Genomic DNA, 22212 nt, shown 5'->3' on the forward strand with positions numbered 1-22212 from the left:
CAAGATCACAAACTGATGAAAACCCCCTGCTAGGATGTGATCATTAGAATGAGGAAATGAGACTCCTGCTGAATTGGCACAACATGAACCAGTTTTTCAGTAAAACAATGTCTATTGCCCTCACTATAGATTAGGAGGATTTGCTAGGTACACAGAAGCATTGGTGTTTCATTTTGAATTTAATGTGGGATGAATGTGACAACAGAAGAGGTGATGTGAGCATGGAGGTTGAGGGGCAGGAGCCTTGCAGAGGTCAGGGTGTCCCAGCCTCTGAGGTTAAAAAGATCAAACAGTGGTCAGCTTTCTGGTGTTGGCCTTCTTAATGACCGTTAAATCAGCATTACCTCATGCATGTTCTGTAGCCCTTCAGATCTGAAACTGGGTGCCATTCTTTCCGAAAAACTCATTGAGAGTCTCTTGAAATTTCTAATGGATTAAGAATGATACACACACAAAATAAAACACATTCCTTCACTTGAAGAAATACTAACCTTACTGTTTGTTATTTCAATGTTGGAACATATTTTATGTATCAAAAAATATGGATCAAGGACTTTTTCAATCTGATAAATAAAGAACAAGCCAGACTATGACTAATATCCAAATAAGTATAAGAGGTCTTGAAATGGAAACACATGCTTCTGCACTCCCCTGATCTTACAGCCTTATCTGTGGGATAAGCTTGAGAGGGGAGTAAACACCAGCAGAAACATGCTTGGGTTTGTGGTTATTGAAGGCCCAACAATGGACAGACGTAAACTGCTCAAGCTGTGTCACAGATTGCAAGAGCTTGTACCGAGAGAGGTCATTGTCCACAATGGGTGATATTTTAATAGTGAAAAACTATTTCCAGTATAGCACTAAACCATATGAACTCATCCATTTTCCTTTGAGAGGTGAGCCTCTAAAAGCATGAGAGTCTAAGAGCAACATATATATATATATATATATATATATATATATATATATATATATATATATATATATATATTTTAATCAGCACAACCCTTACCAGTATAGCTTCACTATATTTACATACATCAAGTAAACACACTAACGCACTTGACCTTCCACACAGACTCCTCCAAACAAAAGTAAAAAGGACCTTTTAAATTGACTGAGAAATCACTGTGCTTTTTTAAATGTTTTCATAAAATCCATTGTTTATCCTGACAGTTACTTTTTTCAGTTCTCTTTCAGTAAGATTCCAAAAGGGTCCCATAATTTTGTCCACCAGTATGTGTATAAATACATACAGTATATCTCATGGACTTGAACACTGTCACCATCTAGAATTGCAGCAATGAATCAATCCTAACATGTAGGGTACCACAGTAGTTCTAATCTAATTATTTGTGGATGCAGACATTGATGTATGTACCTGGAATGACTCAGTTAGCTCATTATCGTCCTCTAGAAAGGTAGCAGTTCAGAGAGTGGACCCTATTCTACCTTGGGACCACAGTGATATTTAATGTAGGACAATTTGAATTATGACCTTAACATTCTGTCTCCTGGAATATCTGGGGAACAGTTCTGGTGATATAATGAAAATGAAACTAGACTAATACCATTACACACAGAAAACAGAGGCCATATGGCAACATTTTGCAAAATACATTGGAAGAGAACAAAATACAAGTGCATAATATGTTATGTGTCAAAATACATTATAATTCGGTTTAAACTGTGAACCTCGTCACAAAATCAATACAATATTTTATACATGCCCTCAGTCATTGTAGTAGCCCCAGTACAGTTTTAGATTGATTAATGCTCACTAATGTAATTAGTTAAAAACATAATGGATATAATTGACAATATTTCAATGTCTGAATAATTGTGTTGTTTTCTTATACAGACTGAAACATGTTACAGTCACATTATGTAGGAATTTCAGGAAATGGATGCAACATAAATAACATTAGGGGGAGAGAGGCGTTGTAGGAGGGAAAGCTGCACTGTCAGCTACGGAACAATAAGCGCACTGAGACAAAAGCAGGCAGGAAATGCATAGGCAGGATGTTTTCATTTCTTAATTATTATTATGCTTTAAGAGGATATGATTTTTTTAAAAGTTACCCAATTAATACTGTCCCATATCCTCATATAGACCTGTGTAGCTGGAAGAGTGAACATGGATCACTGCACAAAAAACAGCTATATATTCTAAACACAGCTATACGTGACATTACTCCACCAATCCCCCACCCATACACTTTCACAACAATGACTTAAACCTGGAAACATTAGCGTGTGCTGATTAGTTATGCGATTCTGGTAAACAGCATACACATTATTTATTTGTATGCATTATTTGAATAGATGTATGTCATGCTTTGTCTGCTCAGATCTCTCTCTGGACATTTAGTCGCAGTAGTATGTCGTAGATCACAGTTTATTTAAAGGACAGGTTCACTTTATTGTCTGTCGCCTATATTTGTATACACCCTATTCTGGCAAAGAGACAGCATGTACATCAGGAACAGAAATCACAATCTGCAGTGTTTTCTTTATGTAAATTAAAGGTTCAAACGCTTTACAGTAGACCCTCCCCTTGAATGTAGGGGCTGGATCGACTCATCTCTCAAATGGACTCATTTACGGCCTGAGGCGTGAGTGTAACAACCTATGAGTGAGACTTGAGGTGTCTGAATTACAATTTAGTATAATTTCGTATGTAATAATTGTAACAAAGTTCATTTCATAATAATAATAATTAAAAACAAACAAACACACAAAAACACTCACCGATCACGAAGCGTCTCGCTGGCTGTATTGTGAACCCCCACTTCCTGGCCATCCTTGAAGCAGACTGTGCTCATTTAAAGCATGGCGAACCGAGCTTGGTACTACACTGGTATACTAGTAACAACAACACCAAGGCCTCTCCATTGCTTTGACTAAACCGACACCTCACAAGAAATTGCGAAAAGCGATACACTTCATTTCCCAGAAGTCATTGTTGCAATTCTGCACTTCCGTGTGGATGTAACGGCACCCCTATTTTAGTAGATTTGGTTCACATGTTGTATGTAGAAAAGGACCTGGTATTGTTATTCTCTGTTTCACTACCAAGTTTTGAACATGATCAATAGAAAAAATTAAAAGCGTGGAGTAGAGGACATGTTCTTACACATATCTAGAAGGTTGTGGGTTTGAATCTCGATACTTATGTAATTATAAAAGTGACAGCAAAAACAAAAAAAAGTAAAATCCATGCCTTTTTCTACTTTGTGTAGTATGGTGCAGTAGTGTAATAACATGCTAAAACAATGGTAAAGAAATGGTAAAATCATAGTAAAATATGTTAAAAACATGGTAATAAGGTGGCAATATGGTAAAAACGTGCTGAATCATGTTACAAATATAGTAAAGTGTAGTGTGGTGCACCCCTGTACACTGATGGGTACATCCAAAGTGTTGCATCTGACACTGATGTTAAAGTGTTAGGTTCCCTACCCCAATGACTCAGGGTTCAGGCTGTGGTTAGGGTTTTAAATGTGGCATTCATGTATTACAATGGTGTATTGCCTACAGTCTCTCAATGTCAACACTGCCATGCAGTATCACAGTTCAGAATAAACATGGATTTTATGGAAGTGTTAAGTATATTAATTACCATAGCTATTTTAACAGAAGATTTGAATAATAATGAACAGGAATAACAAGATACATTATTTAGTTAATCTAATCAAAATATCTTTTCACAGAGAATAAACATTTTAGTTTATTGTTAAACTATTTGTTTTATTTAAATCTAGCTTAATGGACCAATTCCACTTTGCACTGAATTCTAAAATGAATGGATTTTAGATATTTGTTTTCCTCCTTGAAAACGTTCAGAGTATTTTCCTTTAAAAAAAATATGATAATGGTAATGCCTGTCACATCAACACAAAATCATTTGAATTACCTTTTAGGCGCATCCTCTTAAAAGCAATTACAATGTCAAATAAAGTTTTAAATCCAATTTTCCTCATTATAGAAATACATTAGGGACCATTCGAATTCTGCTCTTACCCACAATTCAAAGTGGAGGATAGAAGTAACTATAACACAGTGTCTTAATTCCTTTTACTGACCCCCTATCCCTGGCTTTTCTGAATATGTTTCCAATAACATAAACCCTCAGCCCCCTTTCACAAAAAGAGGAGTTTTTTATTTCTCTGTTGCTGTCTCTATCTCTGTCTCTCTCTCTCTCATATGCTCTCCCATTGCCAAGCCCTTTTTTCAAAGCCTTCTACTTGAAAGACTATTCAGTGAGTCTCAAATGAGGCCTCTCCATACTGCCACAGTGAAAGCAGTGTGTGTGTGGGTGGGTTGGTTGGTGGGTGGGTGTGAGGCAGAGTGTGTATGGATCTGTATGTGTGTGCCTGCCTAAGCCTCTATTTTATAAAAAGCTGTTTGAAGGCGAGCTCTACCCTTAGCCACTGAGGCAGCACACAGTACCCTGACCCTGCCATCTGTATGCAAATTTCTGCAGACTAAGTAAACTTTGATAAAATGTTCTGGCCTTCCCTCTTTATGTGTTCAGCAATTATTGCAGCACATTGGCCCTTTGTGTTATATTATTACTCGTTGTATGGAGTGGATACCCCCTAGCACCTGCGCCAACCCACAGCAGATGGCAGGGCCTGGCATCAATAACAAGGTCCTGCCAAATACAGCCAGCCTATAGTTAGCACCCGTACTGATTTATTTCTTTATTTTTGTTAATATGCATATTTGTGAGATTAGCATTACATAAAAAGTAACCAATAAATGTGCATACATACAATCCACTGTTTTTTTTATTATTATTATTATTATTATTATTATTATTATTATTATTATTATTATTATTATTATTAATATTATTATATATGCAGCTTCAGTTTAGGCTTCATGGTTTGAGCAAAGCAATAGGAATAAGTTCTTCTACTTCAGGTCTTGCTAGTATTATGAAACTTCAAGCTATTTGCAGACTGCACTTATAGTGTATTGTGCTTTGTATCAAAGAAAAAATGAGTTTGTAATGTATATTTAAAAAAGCTAGTGTCATAAAAAAACATGTTTATGCTTTAATTATTTTTAATACATATGTACTGACTTCATGAGCGACAGATATTTTGGCACACATGCTTTTCTTTTAAAGTTAGATTTAAATATAAATAAATACATTATATATTATACATTATATATATATATATATATATATATATATATATATATATATATATATATATATATATATATATATATATAGAGAGAGAGAGAGAGAGAGAGAGAGAGAAAGAGGAGGTACAAGAAAGTCAGAGAGAGAGTCCAAACAAAATTTGAAGTAAAATGTATTTCTCTAATGGCAAACATTCAATGGTTTTGCTTTTGCCATGTGTCATGTGATTTTTAATATAACACAACCAAACTAAAATAAAATAAATGTTTTTATTTGAAATAATAAGTCTTTGTATCCAGTTTGGATTTTTCTCAAAACCATTGCATAAATAATATATAGTACATTCCTACAATAGCCTACTGTACTGTATTTTATATAATATATTAAAAGTTATATATATATATATATATATATATATATATATATATATATATATATATATATATATCTTCCAAAGTAGCTATAGCTATTGAATAAATTACACCATTGTTTTGAGAATTATGTATTTCATGGAACAGCAAGTGTGTTTATCTTTCAGAAATGTAAAATCACACCCTGAGATCAATGTGAAAATATCTGTGATTCTTCCCATTAAATTTAATGATCTTGTTTAGTGAATGGAAATGTTGTGTGTTTTGGGTTGAAAAGCAGTTTGTAACTTTAATTAAAGATTCATGACAATAAGTATCCTGTGAGGCAGGAACTAAAGTGAACTAACTGATAAACAACTTTGATTATAAATATGGAGTTAACAATATGATTTACTTAATGGTCAATATCTTAATGCTAATGCAACAGTCATCTTTTTTTTTTAACACCATAAAAATAATAAATACGATACTGAGAGACAACCATACTGTATAATATTATGACTAGATTAATTATCCAGGATTAAGGCAGCATCTTAATATAACCTTAATGAGATGACATTATGTGCATTTTAAGCATGGAGTTTTATGAGAATTTATTGACAACATGGTTTACCATACAGAAACAAGACAACAAATATACACCTACCCTGGTGTTTCATATGGGATTACTTGTTAAAAGCACAATACATTATCACTTCAAGAGGAGTAGCATATGCATGTGAAGGAGCAGTAATTTCTAGGTCCTATTACTGAAAGCATAATGATGGGAGAAGCAGGGGATATTATGTAATTAAGTGAAATCCCTGCCATATGTTTGTTTAATACAAACACTGAACTTGAATGTCAAGTGTAAGAAAAGGAATGATCAGCCACTCAGACAAGTGTTTTGAGGATTTACAATGGACAGAAAATAGTGTAACATAGATACTGTTATCTTGATGATGCAACACAGTCTGTAGTAGAAACAGAAGATCCTGATTTAACCCTGTAGGGAGCTTTAACCTGACTCAGCTCCTCTAAGCTTTTCTGCCAATATGGTGAAATACATCTAATTACTGACACACACCACATCTTGTAAATATTACTACTAATACTACAACTACTACTAATAACAATAATTCAATGGTGCATTGCACTAGTAACTCTACATTACTTGTGCTGGGCTCGTGTGAAGTTGTCAAATGATGTTTAAAGAACAACTTTATTCAATGTCAGAGTTTATTTGCTTTTTAAAAAATATTATCAAGTATAGTTACATTATCAGAGGAGCAAATCACTGCTTCTATGGATATGAACCTGTGTAAGTGACAGTGCAAAGGGATGACTGGGCGTTCTGTCTACACCAGGGCATGTCAGATTGCTGCATACAGACGCTTTGAGGCTTCTTGTGTTGAACTTCCTTTATAAGTCTCCATGCCCTGTGGGAATAAAGTTTGTTATTACAACGTGACTGCTTTCATAATCAAGAATGAAGCAGAATGAAACATCTTCTAAACGAAAAAATCTTGCTAGGGTGATTAATAATTGTTTTTCTCCTTGATGTGCAGTTTAAATAATGTTGCCTTGCCCTCACCTGACAGAATGAGCACAACCACATGACAATATATCATTCATATGTCTGTCTTTGTCCAACCGTGATGCATTCCACATTTGCTGTTATGTAACTATCAGCAGCTGCTTGAGATGGGGTCCTTGTCTGAGGAGTCGTTGAGAAGAATGTATTCAAACAGCCCTAATTGCTAATTACGCAAGGGAGTACTTCATGTAGTTTTTTTTTCAAAACTGAAATGTTTACTTTAATTAATATAAATACTATTCCTGTTACTGCAAAGTACCACAAAGTATTTTCTAGTGGAAAACTAACAAACAACAATAAGTATGTTATAATTTAAACAAATTGTTTCTCTCCAGTCCTGGTCTTGAGGAGTGGAAATCCTTCAGAATGCATATGTGTCTTCAACAAGTGGCTGAAGACTAATTAAAACAGTAATTGGTATGGATTGTGTATACAATGGGGTGATACCATTACAGAAACAGTCAACACAAAACTCTCTTTCAGGTTATTGTGTTGACTTCATCACACTACTCCCTAGCTAAATACTGAAGTCTAAGCGAAAAAAACCCAATCCTCTCTCCTCTGAGAAATCCCTGGCCCAGGTTCCATCCTTATACTAGTCCCTGGTGACAGATTTTTCAGCACACTCCAGACAGGCTGGCCCTGTGCCCAACAAATCTCCAGGAGCGACATATTTTGGGCAGTGCAGTGGAAAAGGGGGCCATGTGGCTGATGTTAGTAAACATTATCTTAAACGCCCTGGCATGACACTGTCATCTGCTGGACTGTGATTAGCTAGAAGGTCACGTGGGTAAGACACACAAACAGACAGACTGCCCAGCAAAACAGAGCCGAGGTCTGATATACAGCAGCTGCGCTGGTTTCCACAGCAACCAGCCAGAACAATACATGGAAAGCTAAGAGTGTGTAAGCTTTTATATTTGCAAGGGGGGGAAACAAAAAAAAAAGTCTAAACACAGAATATTACTGATGGACATAATAATGCCTGTTATTGTTCTTTGTTAGTTACATCTGCGTTTAAAGAAATACATGAATAAATACATTATTACAGCGGGAACGATAACATTCAGAGAAGCCAAAAGGAAAGCTAAAAATACTCACACAAAATCTGTAATAGGAAATTACACATTTATTGTTTACAATGGGACCTCTGTGTGAGCTTACTAATACCAGTAATTAATACATAGCTAGACCTTGTATCTTTCTAATAAGACCCAAATTAAGAGCGCAGAGGGCATTCAATCAACTTCATTATGTTCTCAGTCACAATAACAAAGCATGTTGCAGTGATGTCAGTGTGAAAATGCCCATTCTCCTCTAACAATATTTTAATAATAAGTGCCAAATTAACAACAAAGATTTTATTGAGAATCGGTCTTACACTTTTGGTGTGATATTAATTATTTCTTAAGTGACTGTGCACCACCACGTTTTAGAGCTTTACAGACTACGTTTTCTATATTTACTTAACAAGTTTAAGTATTAGAAAAAAAATAGCTCCAAGCCTCTGTGGTGTAGAAGTGCTCATTACAGTAGTTTTGTAAGGATGCATTGAAATATACGTTGTTATGCTCAATGATTTATCTTATTGACACTTACATTCTTTTGTTGGTGTTCCTTACAAGTTCAATATGATTCAGCACTGTCTGCATAGAGAAATGTCAAATGTTCATGTTACTGGATAATTCTCAATGCTATATGATAATATGAAGGTGTTTAGAGCACAGGCTTTCTCATGGAGACCAGACATCACCTCGAAGTTAGAAGGACAAATGGATTAGCAGGTTAGTTCATTTGATTTCCTGTGTTATTCAGGTGGTTTTGTTTCTGTTTATTTATCATATTTGTAATTGTTAAATGTTAATAGTGAAAAAGATGTATTGCTATCAAGCTTGTTCGAGTTCATGTTCACGGCATCCTATCAATACAAATGTGAGGTAAATAAAGGGTAAGACTCAAGGTTTATTGTATTCTTTCATGCTGTTTTTCTCTCAGCTATCAGCACTCTGCATTCCTGTAGACTAGAGAAAGCAGACAGTGCTTTGTTTACTCAGACATTGGAGCTGCAATGGCATCTGATCTTTTGTTTTGCGACCAGTGCAGCAAAATGTTTCTCTTTCAGCTTTAACTGAACTAAATAAAATACATAAATAAGAAAAATGTCAAAGCATCATCCACATTTTCACAATACCTCATAGACTACAGTACCACTACTCTTATGAATAAAAAATGCTGTGGAATGAGAACATTTAAATTTAATACAAACCAAATATAGTAATAAATTGAATGTCCAGAAACATATTCATGTAGCTGGATAGCAGACCTGATGACTTCAAATGCATAAAACACAGGATGTTTTAATTACTGATGTTAAAATAGGCATGTCGGATAAATGTATAATAATTCACTTGAATCTTCACATTTCAAGAACTTGGATGCAAAACATAAGCATTCCTGGAAAGTCAAGTAAACCCTGCTAGCAAACCAGTGCCTTCAAATGCTCTGCTATTTAGTAGCTAGTAAATCTGCATGTTTTGGTTTTGTTGTTGTAACAGGCAACAGTACGTAAACAGACTTTCATTACACTTGTTAGAAACACGTCGCTGGCAAAACACAAGAGTAATAATGCAGCAAATGCTGGTTTTACAACTTCCAGACGTTATTAACAGGGCCAGCAGTATATATTTAAACTACCACCAAGTGTGATGTTCTTTGCTGAAACATTCACAAAGAAACCTGATTACATCACACCTCAAAGGAAATGACCACTTCTCATTTGATTCATTGGTATCCAGCGTATTCTTAAATTCTTAGTGACAATTTCATTCAGGATTCCACCACAGTGTGATTTTAATCTTGAGCCACTGGCAGAGGCACCCCAGGGACTAATCCAATGTGCTTCACTCTTCCAATCAAGATCTACCCTTCAGGGTAAAAGAATATGAATGACACAGATTTACTGCATTTAAATAACCAATTTTCTGTGCTTAATATAACGATGGTGCTTTAAGGGCCTTATATGCTCTGTCTATGTTCATGTCATTAATTACAAAATAAGGTTGTGAATTATTGCTTAAAATGCATTATAATACATTGGTGTATATATACACATATACACACTGTAAGTACGGTAACTTTTCCTAAAACAGAAGCATACTTTCAATACTGTACCAGAAAGCTTTTTTTAATCTTATTATTGCCAGTGAGAATGACTGACAATATTATTGAATATATGCTCTAGACATATTGCAATACAGACAATTTATCAAATGATTGAGTTTTGACAAGATAGTAATGTTGTCTCGGTTGTCAATTTTAAGTAATAAAATGTTGTTTGTTTTTAAAAGGGTGTTTTTGTGATGTTCCTTGTGCATTGAAAGCTTGAAATGTGTGAAAATAATCAATATATACATATATTTGTATACATAATACTAAAACAAGCTTATTGAATTCCTGGTTGTGGGTGTCCTTGTATGTGTGCTTCTAAAATGCAAAATATTTCAAACATTTGCTTTTTCAGTCTGTGTTTAGACCTGGGATACAGAATTTTAATGAAGGTGTTAGTGTAAGTTGTATGCATTTTTAAGAAAAGAATAATGATAAAAAATAAATAAAAATAAGTATTTCATTGTCTATTTATTTCCGTAAACATGAGGTATTTCAAAGTGCTATAAGTTGCAGCACTAAATATACAACAAAACAAAACAGAATTTTTCAGTTTACCCAGTTCTATGCACCCAACAGTAACAAACATAAAAACATGAAGAAAAAAGGGCTAGGTAAATGCTTATAGAGTAAATTTCTGTACAAAAGAATTATTGTTTAGTCCAAAAACAAAGGGATAAAGTAAAATCTACTTACAAGTCACGAATCATTTTCATACGAAAATATAAGTATCAAATTTAGTTATGTATCAGCATCACACTAAAGTATACAGGTGTGTAAGAATTAGTACAGTACATAACAGAGAGTAACAATATATTTGTTATATTACAAGGTTTTATGATCCTCAAACATTGAGGTATTACAGTACTTGTATGTATAAAGTTCCAGTCTATTGGCAGCTTTGACATTTAAAAAGAATAAAACAAAAATGTTGTACAAAAAAGGCAGATTGTGTAAATGGTATTTACAAAACCATAGGGTACATAAAAAATTGTTAAGGTTCATCATGATAAATACCCTTAAAATGTAAGCACCAGTGAGATAGAGGAATGAACAAATGTTAAATTTAGGATACACCTTAAGTATGGCGTTGCTGTCCTTAGTCTTTCAGAAATTATGAAGGCAAAAAAAGGCCGTAGACGCCCATACACCGTCCATTCAATTATAAAGATCTGTCTTTGTTATCAGACAGTATGGCCAGGTTCACCAAGAACTCGAAGTATAAAAAAATTAAGAATACAATTAAAAGTGTTCTATTCGTATTTGTGATGCAACTGGATTGAAAGTAAACCCAACATTCTTAACGTCAAAAAAATGTGCAAAAGTGGCAGTGAGAGTCCTGACAGGTGAAGCTCAGCGAGTCCGTGCTTGCTCTAGTCTTTTGAGTAACTGTTGCCGTCGAACTTGAAGCTTGTCTTTCTCCAGCTGCAGCCGGTGTCCGTCAGCTTCCAGAGCGTGTACGTACTCTGTGGCCTTTTTCAAAATGACCACTTTGGCAGCTTTCTCGTTCTTAACAAGCTCTGGCACGTGGTCCCTTAGCGTGAGAAAACTCGACCTCAGGTCATTACGGCGCTGCCTTTCGAGGATATTGTGGTTTCGCCGGCGCTCACTGTCCTCTGAATCGGAATTGCGGGGGCTCGTGCTCTTGGACCTCTGGAGTATCATATTCTTGGAAGGTCGAGCCACTTCATTCTTTATTTTCTTAGGTGGCACTGGCATATCCTCTGCCTCTGTGTAGGGAGACGGCGCTGCGTAGTTGTGCTGCTGGTGGATGGGAGCACATCTCTTCAGAATGACCTCCTGCAGGGGCTTTGTCACAGTTGGACTGGTTACAGTGTTGCCTGTGCTGCTGCTACAGCTTTTTGGCCGGACTGTGATGGAAAGAGCGGTTAACGATCTGTTGGTGGTAGAACGCCTCTTTTCAACCGTGACAACGTCAATCTCTTCTTCGTCTTCGTCGTCCTCGTCATCATCGTCATCATCGTCATCATCATCATCATCGTCATCGTCATCATCATCATCATCTGGAATGAACAAAGGAAAAAGAAACATTTAATTCCTTTTAGTCTAGGAAAGGATGTTTTGAATAACAAAACAAACAAAAAAACTGCTGAAACACAAAAGGTCAGAGATGAGGTTAAAATTGTCAAAGGATCCTGACCTATGACCTAGGGGAGCTTTTGTGTCTTCCAATCTGATGGTCTGTCAGAGTCAAATAACATCCCTAATTCTCGACTTTTTAAAGCTGAGCCTGTAAACTTGTCCTATAAAATGGGAGTTAGGAGTGTATGAAAAAGCATTACAAACACTTCTTAAAACAATAATAATAATAATAATAATAATAATAATAATAATAATAATAATAATTTAAAAAAGTGCTTTTGTTTCTGAACTTTTTTGGACTCTCTTAGGAAAGTGGTGGCATTCTAAATAATCCAGCTGTAGGCTGTTTGTTGATTTCATTTTGGGCTTACCATTAAAGTCCAGAGGTATTTTGTTAGTATACCAGCAGTATTAATATTATGGTGACACCTTCCATAATAATCAGTAATGCAAAAACAAATGTATCAGATTTTATCAAAGAAACTTTGGTCTGAATGTTTCTCCTAACGCACGGAACCCTTTGTTGTCTATTGTAAATAAGGCTAATATTTAACTTATTATGGGGCGCCTTACAAGTATCTCATAATACATTTATTGATAACAGAAACATACTTCAAATAGAAACTACAGGAAGTAGTTCTGTGAATGGGTTTGCTTGTCTGATTAAAATAAAAAAAAGCAAAGGGAAATATGGTTCTATATAAACACCACATGGAGATAGATACTGGAAATCAGAGGGATTTATAACAAAGGAAGCTCCCACTTTCCTCTTTGAACCACAGACTCTTACATGTTTCTTTTAAAAGAATCCACAAGGAAGAAACATGTCCTTTCCTCCATCTGAAAGCACCGGAAAGCTACATAATTGCCAGAATGATTTGATCTAAACCTCAACGCAGTCGCAGTTGGTGGGGCTTAAGCCAGTGTTTTGGAGCCCAGCCAAAAAGACAGCTGTTGGGAGCCGCGCTCATTCAAAGCTGTCAATTCAGACTTTAAAGAGACAGAGTCCATTTCAACACTGGCAGGGACTTTCAGCAGGATTAATAGTCCTGGGCCAAGCGGTGGGTTTCCTGACCGCTAGATCAACCACATTTGAAGCAAACCTGCCACTCCAAGACTGCGTATTAGAGCCTACTCAAGTTATCCATGGACTTTGTTTGATTCTTAAATTGCACAAAAGAATACACACACGCACAAATGGTAGCAATTAGAGAATAAGCTCGTATCCCACACAGCCTAGACAACTGTAACCTACCAAGTTGCCTATTTTTTAATTAGTATCTCAGAAACACAATTAGCAGGACCCTTATACAAAACATGCGCAAGAAAGTCTGAGGGCTGTGAGCCATTTTCAATTAAAGCCACAGTAAGGGCTTATCACCTTAAAAAACAAAACAAACAACACTGTTTCATTATGCAAAATGTATTACCCATACATTGCTCTATCATTCAAATGATTGTGTCTGAGAAGCCATTTAATGATAGATTTTTCCAGTGAACCCATTTTAGGTTAAGTATATACGCCTATTTATTTAACTTTTAAAATGCTCATTGCCTTTGGTAAGTTTTATGTATGTATTTATGTATAACGAGAAGCCTGTTGTAAACAGCAGTGTGTGTTTTGTGAATAAAGACCTACACTGTATCTAAAAGACCCTGCTGTACTGCATTTCTTTTCAAACCGCCCTGACAATTTTACCTTTGTGAAAAGTGTGCTTCTTGGATGGAATATGACTTTGAACACAACCTGAGCTGATTATTCTTGTGCAGATGCCAACTAGGTTTAAGTTCATTTAAAAAGAAAAAGACTAATATTTGTACTGCCATCTGCTGGATATAATACTTAACATTTTAAAGGTTGTAATATCCTGACCAATCAGAATATTGAATGGGTGCAAATATAAATGGTGGAAAAGGGCTAACACACTTCACACAAAGGTGCATTTTGTTTCAGTACATGTACACAGACATAAACAAAACTAAGCTACTTTAAGTTGTATGCTTTGGTCTGAAACTTGAAAAGCCAAACAACACTCATTGTACCGAAAGTGTAAAATAGCAGGATACTATAGTGTTACAGATGTACTCCCTTGACTGAAACTGATTCACAACATAACACCATGTCCTTAAATCACCAGGCCAGTTTAGATGAAAGCATACGCGTCTCTCTCACCAGAGTCACTGGGGGTGTCCTCCGCACTGCTGCTGGCCACAGATGGAGGGGTAATTCCAGGTGGACCTGTGTTGGTGCCGCTGGTATGCACTGGGAATGGGAAAACCACTGCGGGGTCCACACACTCCGCCACAGAGCTGCTCAGCTCCACTGCTTTGCTCTGCGCAATGGCACTCACTCCACCACTGGCCACTGCTGAAATGGCCTTGCCCAGCTTCTCGTTGACCACCCGCTCCAGCTTCTCCCGGGCGGAAAACCCGCTCCACATACAGTCCTGGATAATGATGGAGTTCAGGTTGCTTTCCAAAGCGGATCCAAACAGGTCTCCGTCCGATGCGCCCCACAGGTCGTCCTCGGGGAGTAAGAGGAGCTCCGAAGCCCAGTCCAGCGGGTCGGCGGGACCGAATCCCCGGGACCCGGAGTCGCCGGAGCCCGACGCGAGGTCCCCGGGGAGCCCCGCTCTGCTGGGCGAGAGAGGGGGCGTCGGCAGCAACTCGAATTTCTTCCAGATGTCCTCCCCCGGGGGGGCGGCATCGGGACCGCAGAAATAAAAATCATCCTCATCCGGGTAGAAGCAAGGCTGCAAGGAGTCGAACTCCACATCGGAGTTTTTACTGATGATCCCCGGCATGTCTCCCTGAAGAAGAAGCGAATATATATATATATATATAAAAACACGAATAGTGACCAAAATCATTCAATGCATGCATACAAAAATACAACGAGATACAAGAGAATAATAATAATAATAATAATAATAATAATGCATATATAGTTATTTAATAACGTAATGTATTTAAATGGTTAACTGGTGCCAAATTATATTATGCAACCCTAGCTGCTACTGCTACTGCTAGTACCAGTAAATAATAATGACTAATATAATAACATTAATACATGCAGAAGACCCCCGGATTTCGGTGTAAGTAACTTGAAGTTTTTATCTTAATACAAAATAATCCGGCACTTTAAAGAAAAGCAATTGGGTGTAATATGTCTATAAATGAGGGAGACGGATGGATCTCGTTGCTCTCAAGTGAAAATCGACACAGGATTATAAAAATGCGCGGCTGTCATCTTTGACACTGAACCAGGTATCTGTGGCACAATATTGAAATCACCGCGCTTTCAGCGCCAGCCACTGCGGGCATCTGTCACCGCTGCTGCATCACCCGTCATTGCCAAAGAAATGCGCCGCGAAAGCCCTGACCTACATCGGAAGAAGTGCACGCTAAAATAAGCCAAATACGCTTCTTTACAAAAAGATGAAAGAGCCTCACCTCGCAATGGACCGCAGGATCAGAGCCGTGTCAATATGTCCAAATAGTGCCCGGATGCCTTTCTGAAGCTCCTCATGCACGCCTCTGGCTGCAGACAGAGGACTGTCAAGGGAAGTCTGCGGCTGCTGGATATTATTCAGTCAAATCTGTGGACACCCGGAAAAAAGTCCAATATCCTCCACCCACTCGGCTGCGGGGAGGGACTTGTGCGTTTTCTCAGCGGTAACACGACCTAGTATCTGCATAATGAGCTGAGCACGGAGGAAAGCGGGGAGGGGGCTCTGGGGGGCGCAGAGATTCACTATGCAATGACATACACTAATTGTATTCATTTTCAATTAATATGAGTAGAAAGCTGGATATTAAATCAATTTGCATCCACCAGATGGGAGTGGTTATGCGAGAGTATGATTGCTGCTTGCCTATGAATTATGAGTGTAAAAAAGCACCAAACAAAGGAAGCAATTAATTCATTTTGTGTCAGAAACGAAACAAAAGGGGGATCTTTTCCTTTTAAGGCATTGTAACATAATTACCCAGACTTCTAGACAACTGCACATACGATTATAATGGCAACAAACCCCGTGAAACAGAATTCACGTTCAAAGATGAAATGTAGCGTCAGAAATAAGTGATCCTGCGACCTCTTGTGGACAGACTTGTACTGATGCTGGAATGAGGTGGAGAGTTTGCATGAGGTGAGCATATCATAATGTCATCTTCATCTACACATGATAATAATAATAACAATAATAATAATAACAACAACAACAATAATAATACAAGTGTGACGTGAAAGCCATGCCCTCATGAAATGTCACCCATCACGCTCAATTTGTCTCTTTTTCTTATATTATTACTATAATTACTGTTGTTTGCTTGAGCAGTGTGTCCTATTACATGCACACAGGCTGCTCTTTATTTTCCCTTCATCACAAACTGTTTCAACACTCATATTACACTAGTCAGACTGGAAGCTGCAAATCTGACACTGAGTCAGGGAGCAACCACAAGGTATACATAATGAGGAATTTAAGTAGGATGGTAGTTTTAGTACATGCGTATCTATACAGTAAAGGATAGTAGTTTAGTAAATGCACAGTACGAAAAGAAACATCGTTTCGACAGGATTATTGTACTGTGCAGTACTTTTATTTAGTTATTTGACTTTTATGTTAATTAATAATAGAACATATATATATATATATATATACAACTTAATGTGTAATTATCCTCCTGATTAAATCAATACCACTGATCAGCTGCAACTTCAATTTCAAGACTGCAAGCAAGAAAACTGTATATAAAGTAAACCTGAGTAAAACAAGTCATGTTCAACAGCTTTGTTAAATCTAAGAAAATAAGATCAAGGGATACTTAAGTCAAAAGTTATGTCTACCTTGGACAACAAATCAGCACAGACAGAGAGATTATGGAATAAATCAAAAGAACAGTGATAATGGGCTGGAGTGCATTTGGAAGAAACAGCACACAGTTGAAAGGAAATCTAGCCAATTGTCTCAAGAGAAAAGTATTTGATCACTACATACTATAAGTGCTCACTTAATGAAAAAAGGATTACACAAAGAAGCATGGATAGATGTACGAGAAGCTGTAGATCGCAGCAAGAGGAAACATCTTGGGGAGGCTTTCATCCAGCAGTGGATCAATATGGGCTGATGGTGAAGACAATATAAACAATAATTGAATTCATTAGAGATTTTGAGTCAATTTCATATAATCAAAAGACAATACAGCTGTAATTATTTAACAACATTATAACTATTATTATAGATTGCTACTGTCGCCATCATCTTTCAGAAAGATTGCTGGAGATATTGCTTCTATTTCCTCAGGATTGCAGTTCAACAATAAAAACATGGACCAAGATTTGTTATTTGCTTGAGAAGTGACCTTGAATGAGAACAAGGGGAGTTATAATTCTTATTTATTTTCTTCTATTTCCGAGTCACTTTTTCTCTGACCTACAACAGGAAGAAGTTTCATATTTAAAATCATTTGGAGGGGAGTGGGAGTGAGAATGGGAAATGTTCACAAGAAAGAAGTGAAACGGGGTCACAGATTGAAGAGTGGGAGGGAAAGGAAAAGAGCTTTTAGACTCATTCAGGCCTCCAGAGGAGAGTAAATTGGAAGGTGACAAAACTCTGCTGGAAGCGGTGATTATTTCCTTTGGTGGTAAAAGCTGTGTTAAAGCAGTTTTCTGATGTGGGGAAATACTTTACTGAACACATATTTTAGAGCATATTAACGTAACCTCCACATCAATTATAAAACTATTCACTCAAAGAAAAAAAAAATAAGGATTGTTCTTAAATGAATGTGGAATGGGGGTAAGTTATAGTCGTTTACTTTTGAAGAGTTTTAGTCACAGATTTGTTATGTCAACAAAAACAACTCTGGCACTTGATGATGTGCTTTTAGATTGAGTGCTCCTTCAAACCTTCAGATGTAATCAGTAATATATTTTATAAAAATATTAAAGCCTGTAATATTTGACAGATATTTTCCTATTGAAGTGACCGTAGTATCAGAACACACTGATTCCACAATCTAATGATAAAAGCTTTCCCATATGTAGGTTAGTACTATTCTAAATATACAAAATGATGGTTCATACAGGGTCCCTTCCCTTCCTACTCTTAATTCAATTTTTAAATTTTTAAACTCAATGAAGAGCTTGCGGCGGCACTGAAATCAAACTGGTAATTGGTTTCTCACTGGACAGATTTATAAAATAATCTGCATATTGTTAGCATGTTGAGTGATGTATTTATAGCATGTTTTGTGAGGCAGTGAACTCCAAAAAACAGACTGACAGCCATCGATATGTTTGACAGAAAACATCTACCCCAGTCTATGTCAGGAAAAAAAAAAACAATCCACTCAGCATTTAAAAGAACACCTGCTGAACTGTGATCAAGGGTGAAGGAATACACCATATCACATGACTGATGCTGCTGTATCTTTTCCGTGCGTTCTTTAATTATGCACTGAGGTATGACAGGGGGTAAATTGTGATATTCACACTTAGTCCTAGACAAATGCAACACTTTCACATACCTGCAAATCCCAAATTACAAACTTGTACCAAGTATCAGTTTATTTTACTATCACTTTCTACAACTTTTAAATAATAACCTCATGGGGTAAAAGTCTGTAATTTGCGAATGACACAGGTCAAAGTTTTGCTTTGGTCTAGGTGTTGAAGAAACTATAATTTCCAATGTGTAGCAGAGTGCCCAATGCTTTAGGGGTGTCATTTTCAAATACTTCTGCAAAAGTTGTATGTAACATTTTACATTATTATTATTATTATTATTATTATTATTATTATTATTATTATTAGTAGTAGTAGTAGTAGTAGTAGTAGTAGTAGTAGTAGTAGTAGTGGTAGTAGTAGTTTCAAGGCAGTTATTATAGCGGAGGTATATGATGGCAGAATTTGTCATGGTGCTGATGAGAACAACAGTAGTAATGAATCAACCCTCCTTTATGTTTATATTCTTTTTGTTTTGTTTTGGCATTTAACCATTAAACAATAATCTGCCAAAATATAATATAAATATAATATATATCTGCCTTCACTGGCTGTGACAATGAATGTTTTATTCACTGTAAATATATTTGTGTCTCTAATCCTTACATGCATGATTTATATTAAGTTAATTGGTCAGGTGAAAGGTGTCTCTTATTGTCATTTTGTGCAATTTGTGCAGCCAGAACAGCTCAGCTTTGCATTGTGGTCCTTTGGCACAACTCTTAGACAATAAGAGACCCCTCTTCACATGACCTATTAACTTATTAACTATTATCAGCCATTTGTCTGGTGTTTTTAATATATTGCATTGACAGCTGCAATACTTTTTGAAAATGTTTCTATATATGATTGAAGGGCTCCTTTCACAATCAGATCTATTTGTATTGGTTGACATTGACTAAATCATTTGAAAATATTCCAGGTTTGTTGCACATTTAACATGGTTAATTCTAGTACATTGTGTCAAACCCATTGAGTTCAGTAATGAAAAAGCTGTGCTGCTTTTGTGTATGCTACCTATGAATGTTATTATTTCATGACTGAGAAATGCCCCAGGAGATGGTTTCATGGATGGTTAAGCAATTGGGCCAGCATAGCTAAAAGATTCATAAGTGTTTCCTAGAAAAATAAAATAAACCTTATAAGAATGCAATAAGCATTCAATACATAACAAAAGGCTGCTTCAACAATAATTTGTTATTTTTTTCAATGTGGGGATATTTCTGAGCAGCAATAAATAATACACAGGAAACCATTATTATTTAAAACAAATATTTTGATGATTATTAAAACATTGCAAATTTAAACAAAAGCTTGATATAGAATGAAATTGAGTTAAAAATTGAATACCATTCATGTATGTGTGAGGTAGCAAATTATCATTCCTGTTGCATAAAATGTTATAGTTTGAATAAAGAAAAGTGTTTTAAAGGCTGGCTTATGACTAATGATTATTTTAACTCCTTCAAATGAATTCTATGTAAAGCAAACCATTGTAATTAAAGGGTGCCCTCACACAAATCTTATTGTTCTTGAACAAAATAAAAAAATGAAACTCAAATGTGATAGATCATAGAGAACTATTACACACAAAGCAAATCAAAGAAGATATTTTAAAACAGCTGCTACTATAAACCTGGAAAGCAAAGTAAACATTATCAGCATTTATAAAATAAAAATGCAGTCTTTCCATCTTTTATTTGACTCATCTTTTTAACACTAAAGATGCCATGGTGGAAAGATACATATCTATTCAATATTGTCAAGGACACCTAGATCTTAGACACAAGAATATAAAGGCTTTCTATTATAACAAATAACACATCCTGATGAGTCACTGAGAGCAATCATGAAAAGCATTTGCTTTCAGGAACATAATAACCTTATCTTGTGAACTTGTATGAATCCACTCTAAGAACATATGGTACTGGCATTCACACCCATTTTCTCTGCTTTCACAAAGAGCAAATCTATGGCTTTCAACAGGTATTACAGCATCATTTTTGGCTCTGTGAACCACCTATACGATACTGGCATTGTATCACACAACCTTCAGAGGAATTTGTTGTGGTATGCCAGCAGAGGGTGAAATGGTTTTAACCTGGCATAAATGGTGCAGATGATCATTTTGGGCATGTAGTTGCTTCCTGCCAATGAAGTTAAATGTGTGGTTGTTTCAGATGAGCCAAATTAACATTCTTATTTTTAGTCATAATATATTTTAATAACAAAATCTATGATATTGTAAACAATTTCAGAAACAAAAACAAAACAAACGTAATTAATGATGACACGTCACTAAATGGTATTAGGTTCTGCTTGAATTAACACACGTATCAGAATTATAATAACTTCAGAGTGCTACAAATCTGGGCACATGCATCTTCAAATAAACAAATAAATAAATAAATGCACACACAAATACAAGTACATGTATGGATTATATGTTGCTTCTGAACAATAAAAATTTGACTTTTTATATAAGTGGCTATTTCCTTTAGCTAAAATCTGCCCCTGTCTCATCTTGCACTAGATATTATCCAGAAGAAAGTCTGTTTAATAGTTAATGTGAGTTAATATGAGGATACCTACTGCATTGTTTTAGTAACTCCATTGGAGTCTTTAAAATGACAGAAAAAACATGGCATTTACTATGTTTAACCAAAAGGTTTTTGACAGTGAATTCTGGTTACTTAACCCTTAACATTAAACAATTTTGACATAGTTATCTGTCTAGAGGTAGACCTTGTGCTGAAATACCATCAATCTGCAAGTCCTCTTGTGTCACATACCCAGTTTTGTGTACATTAATAATGGTTCTTGAGTACACAGTTATTTTAAATGAGCCAGTTGCAACAGAAACCAATAATTCCTGGTGGTCAATGTTTATAATGTTTATTACAGTAGTGTTCAGAAGAGCAAATTCTACTGAGTCTACCAGGCATATATATATATATATATATATATATATATATATATATATATATATATATATATATGGAATTCAATTGTAAGTCCTTTGACAGAGGGAGATCATGTTCTCAACTTGTTTTGTCACGTTAAAGACGTGGGCTTGATTTTCTGCTATAATGCCATTGCCCACACCATACATTTAGACAGAGAAAAATATCTCACCCACAAAGAAAAATAAATCTTTTAACGTGAAAGACACACCTCTGGATTCTTGCAAAACTGTCTCTAAAAGGCTTGCTCAAGTGGTTAAGCTGCTCCAGTTACCATGTAAGTTGAATTAGGTCATGCTCATTAATACCTTAGTCAAGTCCGCAGTACATTACTTTTGAAAATTTAATATACAGGTTATATATAG

The 22212-nt window shown here is 35.9% G+C and overlaps 1 protein-coding gene and 1 long non-coding RNA gene across 2 annotated transcripts in view; both read right to left on the bottom strand.

The window, feature by feature from the left end:
* Window positions 1-2959, bottom strand: part of LOC136750522 (uncharacterized) — a 94501-nt gene extending 91542 nt beyond the window's left edge. Inside the window, exon 1 of the long non-coding RNA XR_010816878.1 lies at window positions 2752-2959. This is a non-coding gene — a long non-coding RNA (uncharacterized LOC136750522). The remainder of the gene's footprint in view (window positions 1-2751) is intronic.
* A 7763-nt stretch (window positions 2960-10722) lies between these two features.
* On the bottom strand, window positions 10723-15954 carry mycn (MYCN proto-oncogene, bHLH transcription factor). The gene is made up of 3 exons (XM_066705663.1): window positions 15827-15954; window positions 14547-15183; window positions 10723-12294 (listed from the first exon to the last, which is right to left on the bottom strand). The coding sequence occupies exons 2-3, from the start codon at window positions 15175-15177 to the stop codon at window positions 11624-11626; spliced, it is 1302 nt and encodes a 433-aa protein (XP_066561760.1). The 5' UTR covers window positions 15178-15183; window positions 15827-15954; the 3' UTR covers window positions 10723-11623.
* Window positions 15955-22212: the final 6258 nt, after the last annotated feature.

This window comes from Amia ocellicauda, chromosome 1 (genome assembly GCF_036373705.1).
Source record: "Amia ocellicauda isolate fAmiCal2 chromosome 1, fAmiCal2.hap1, whole genome shotgun sequence".
Lineage (NCBI taxonomy): Eukaryota > Metazoa > Chordata > Actinopteri > Amiiformes > Amiidae > Amia > Amia ocellicauda.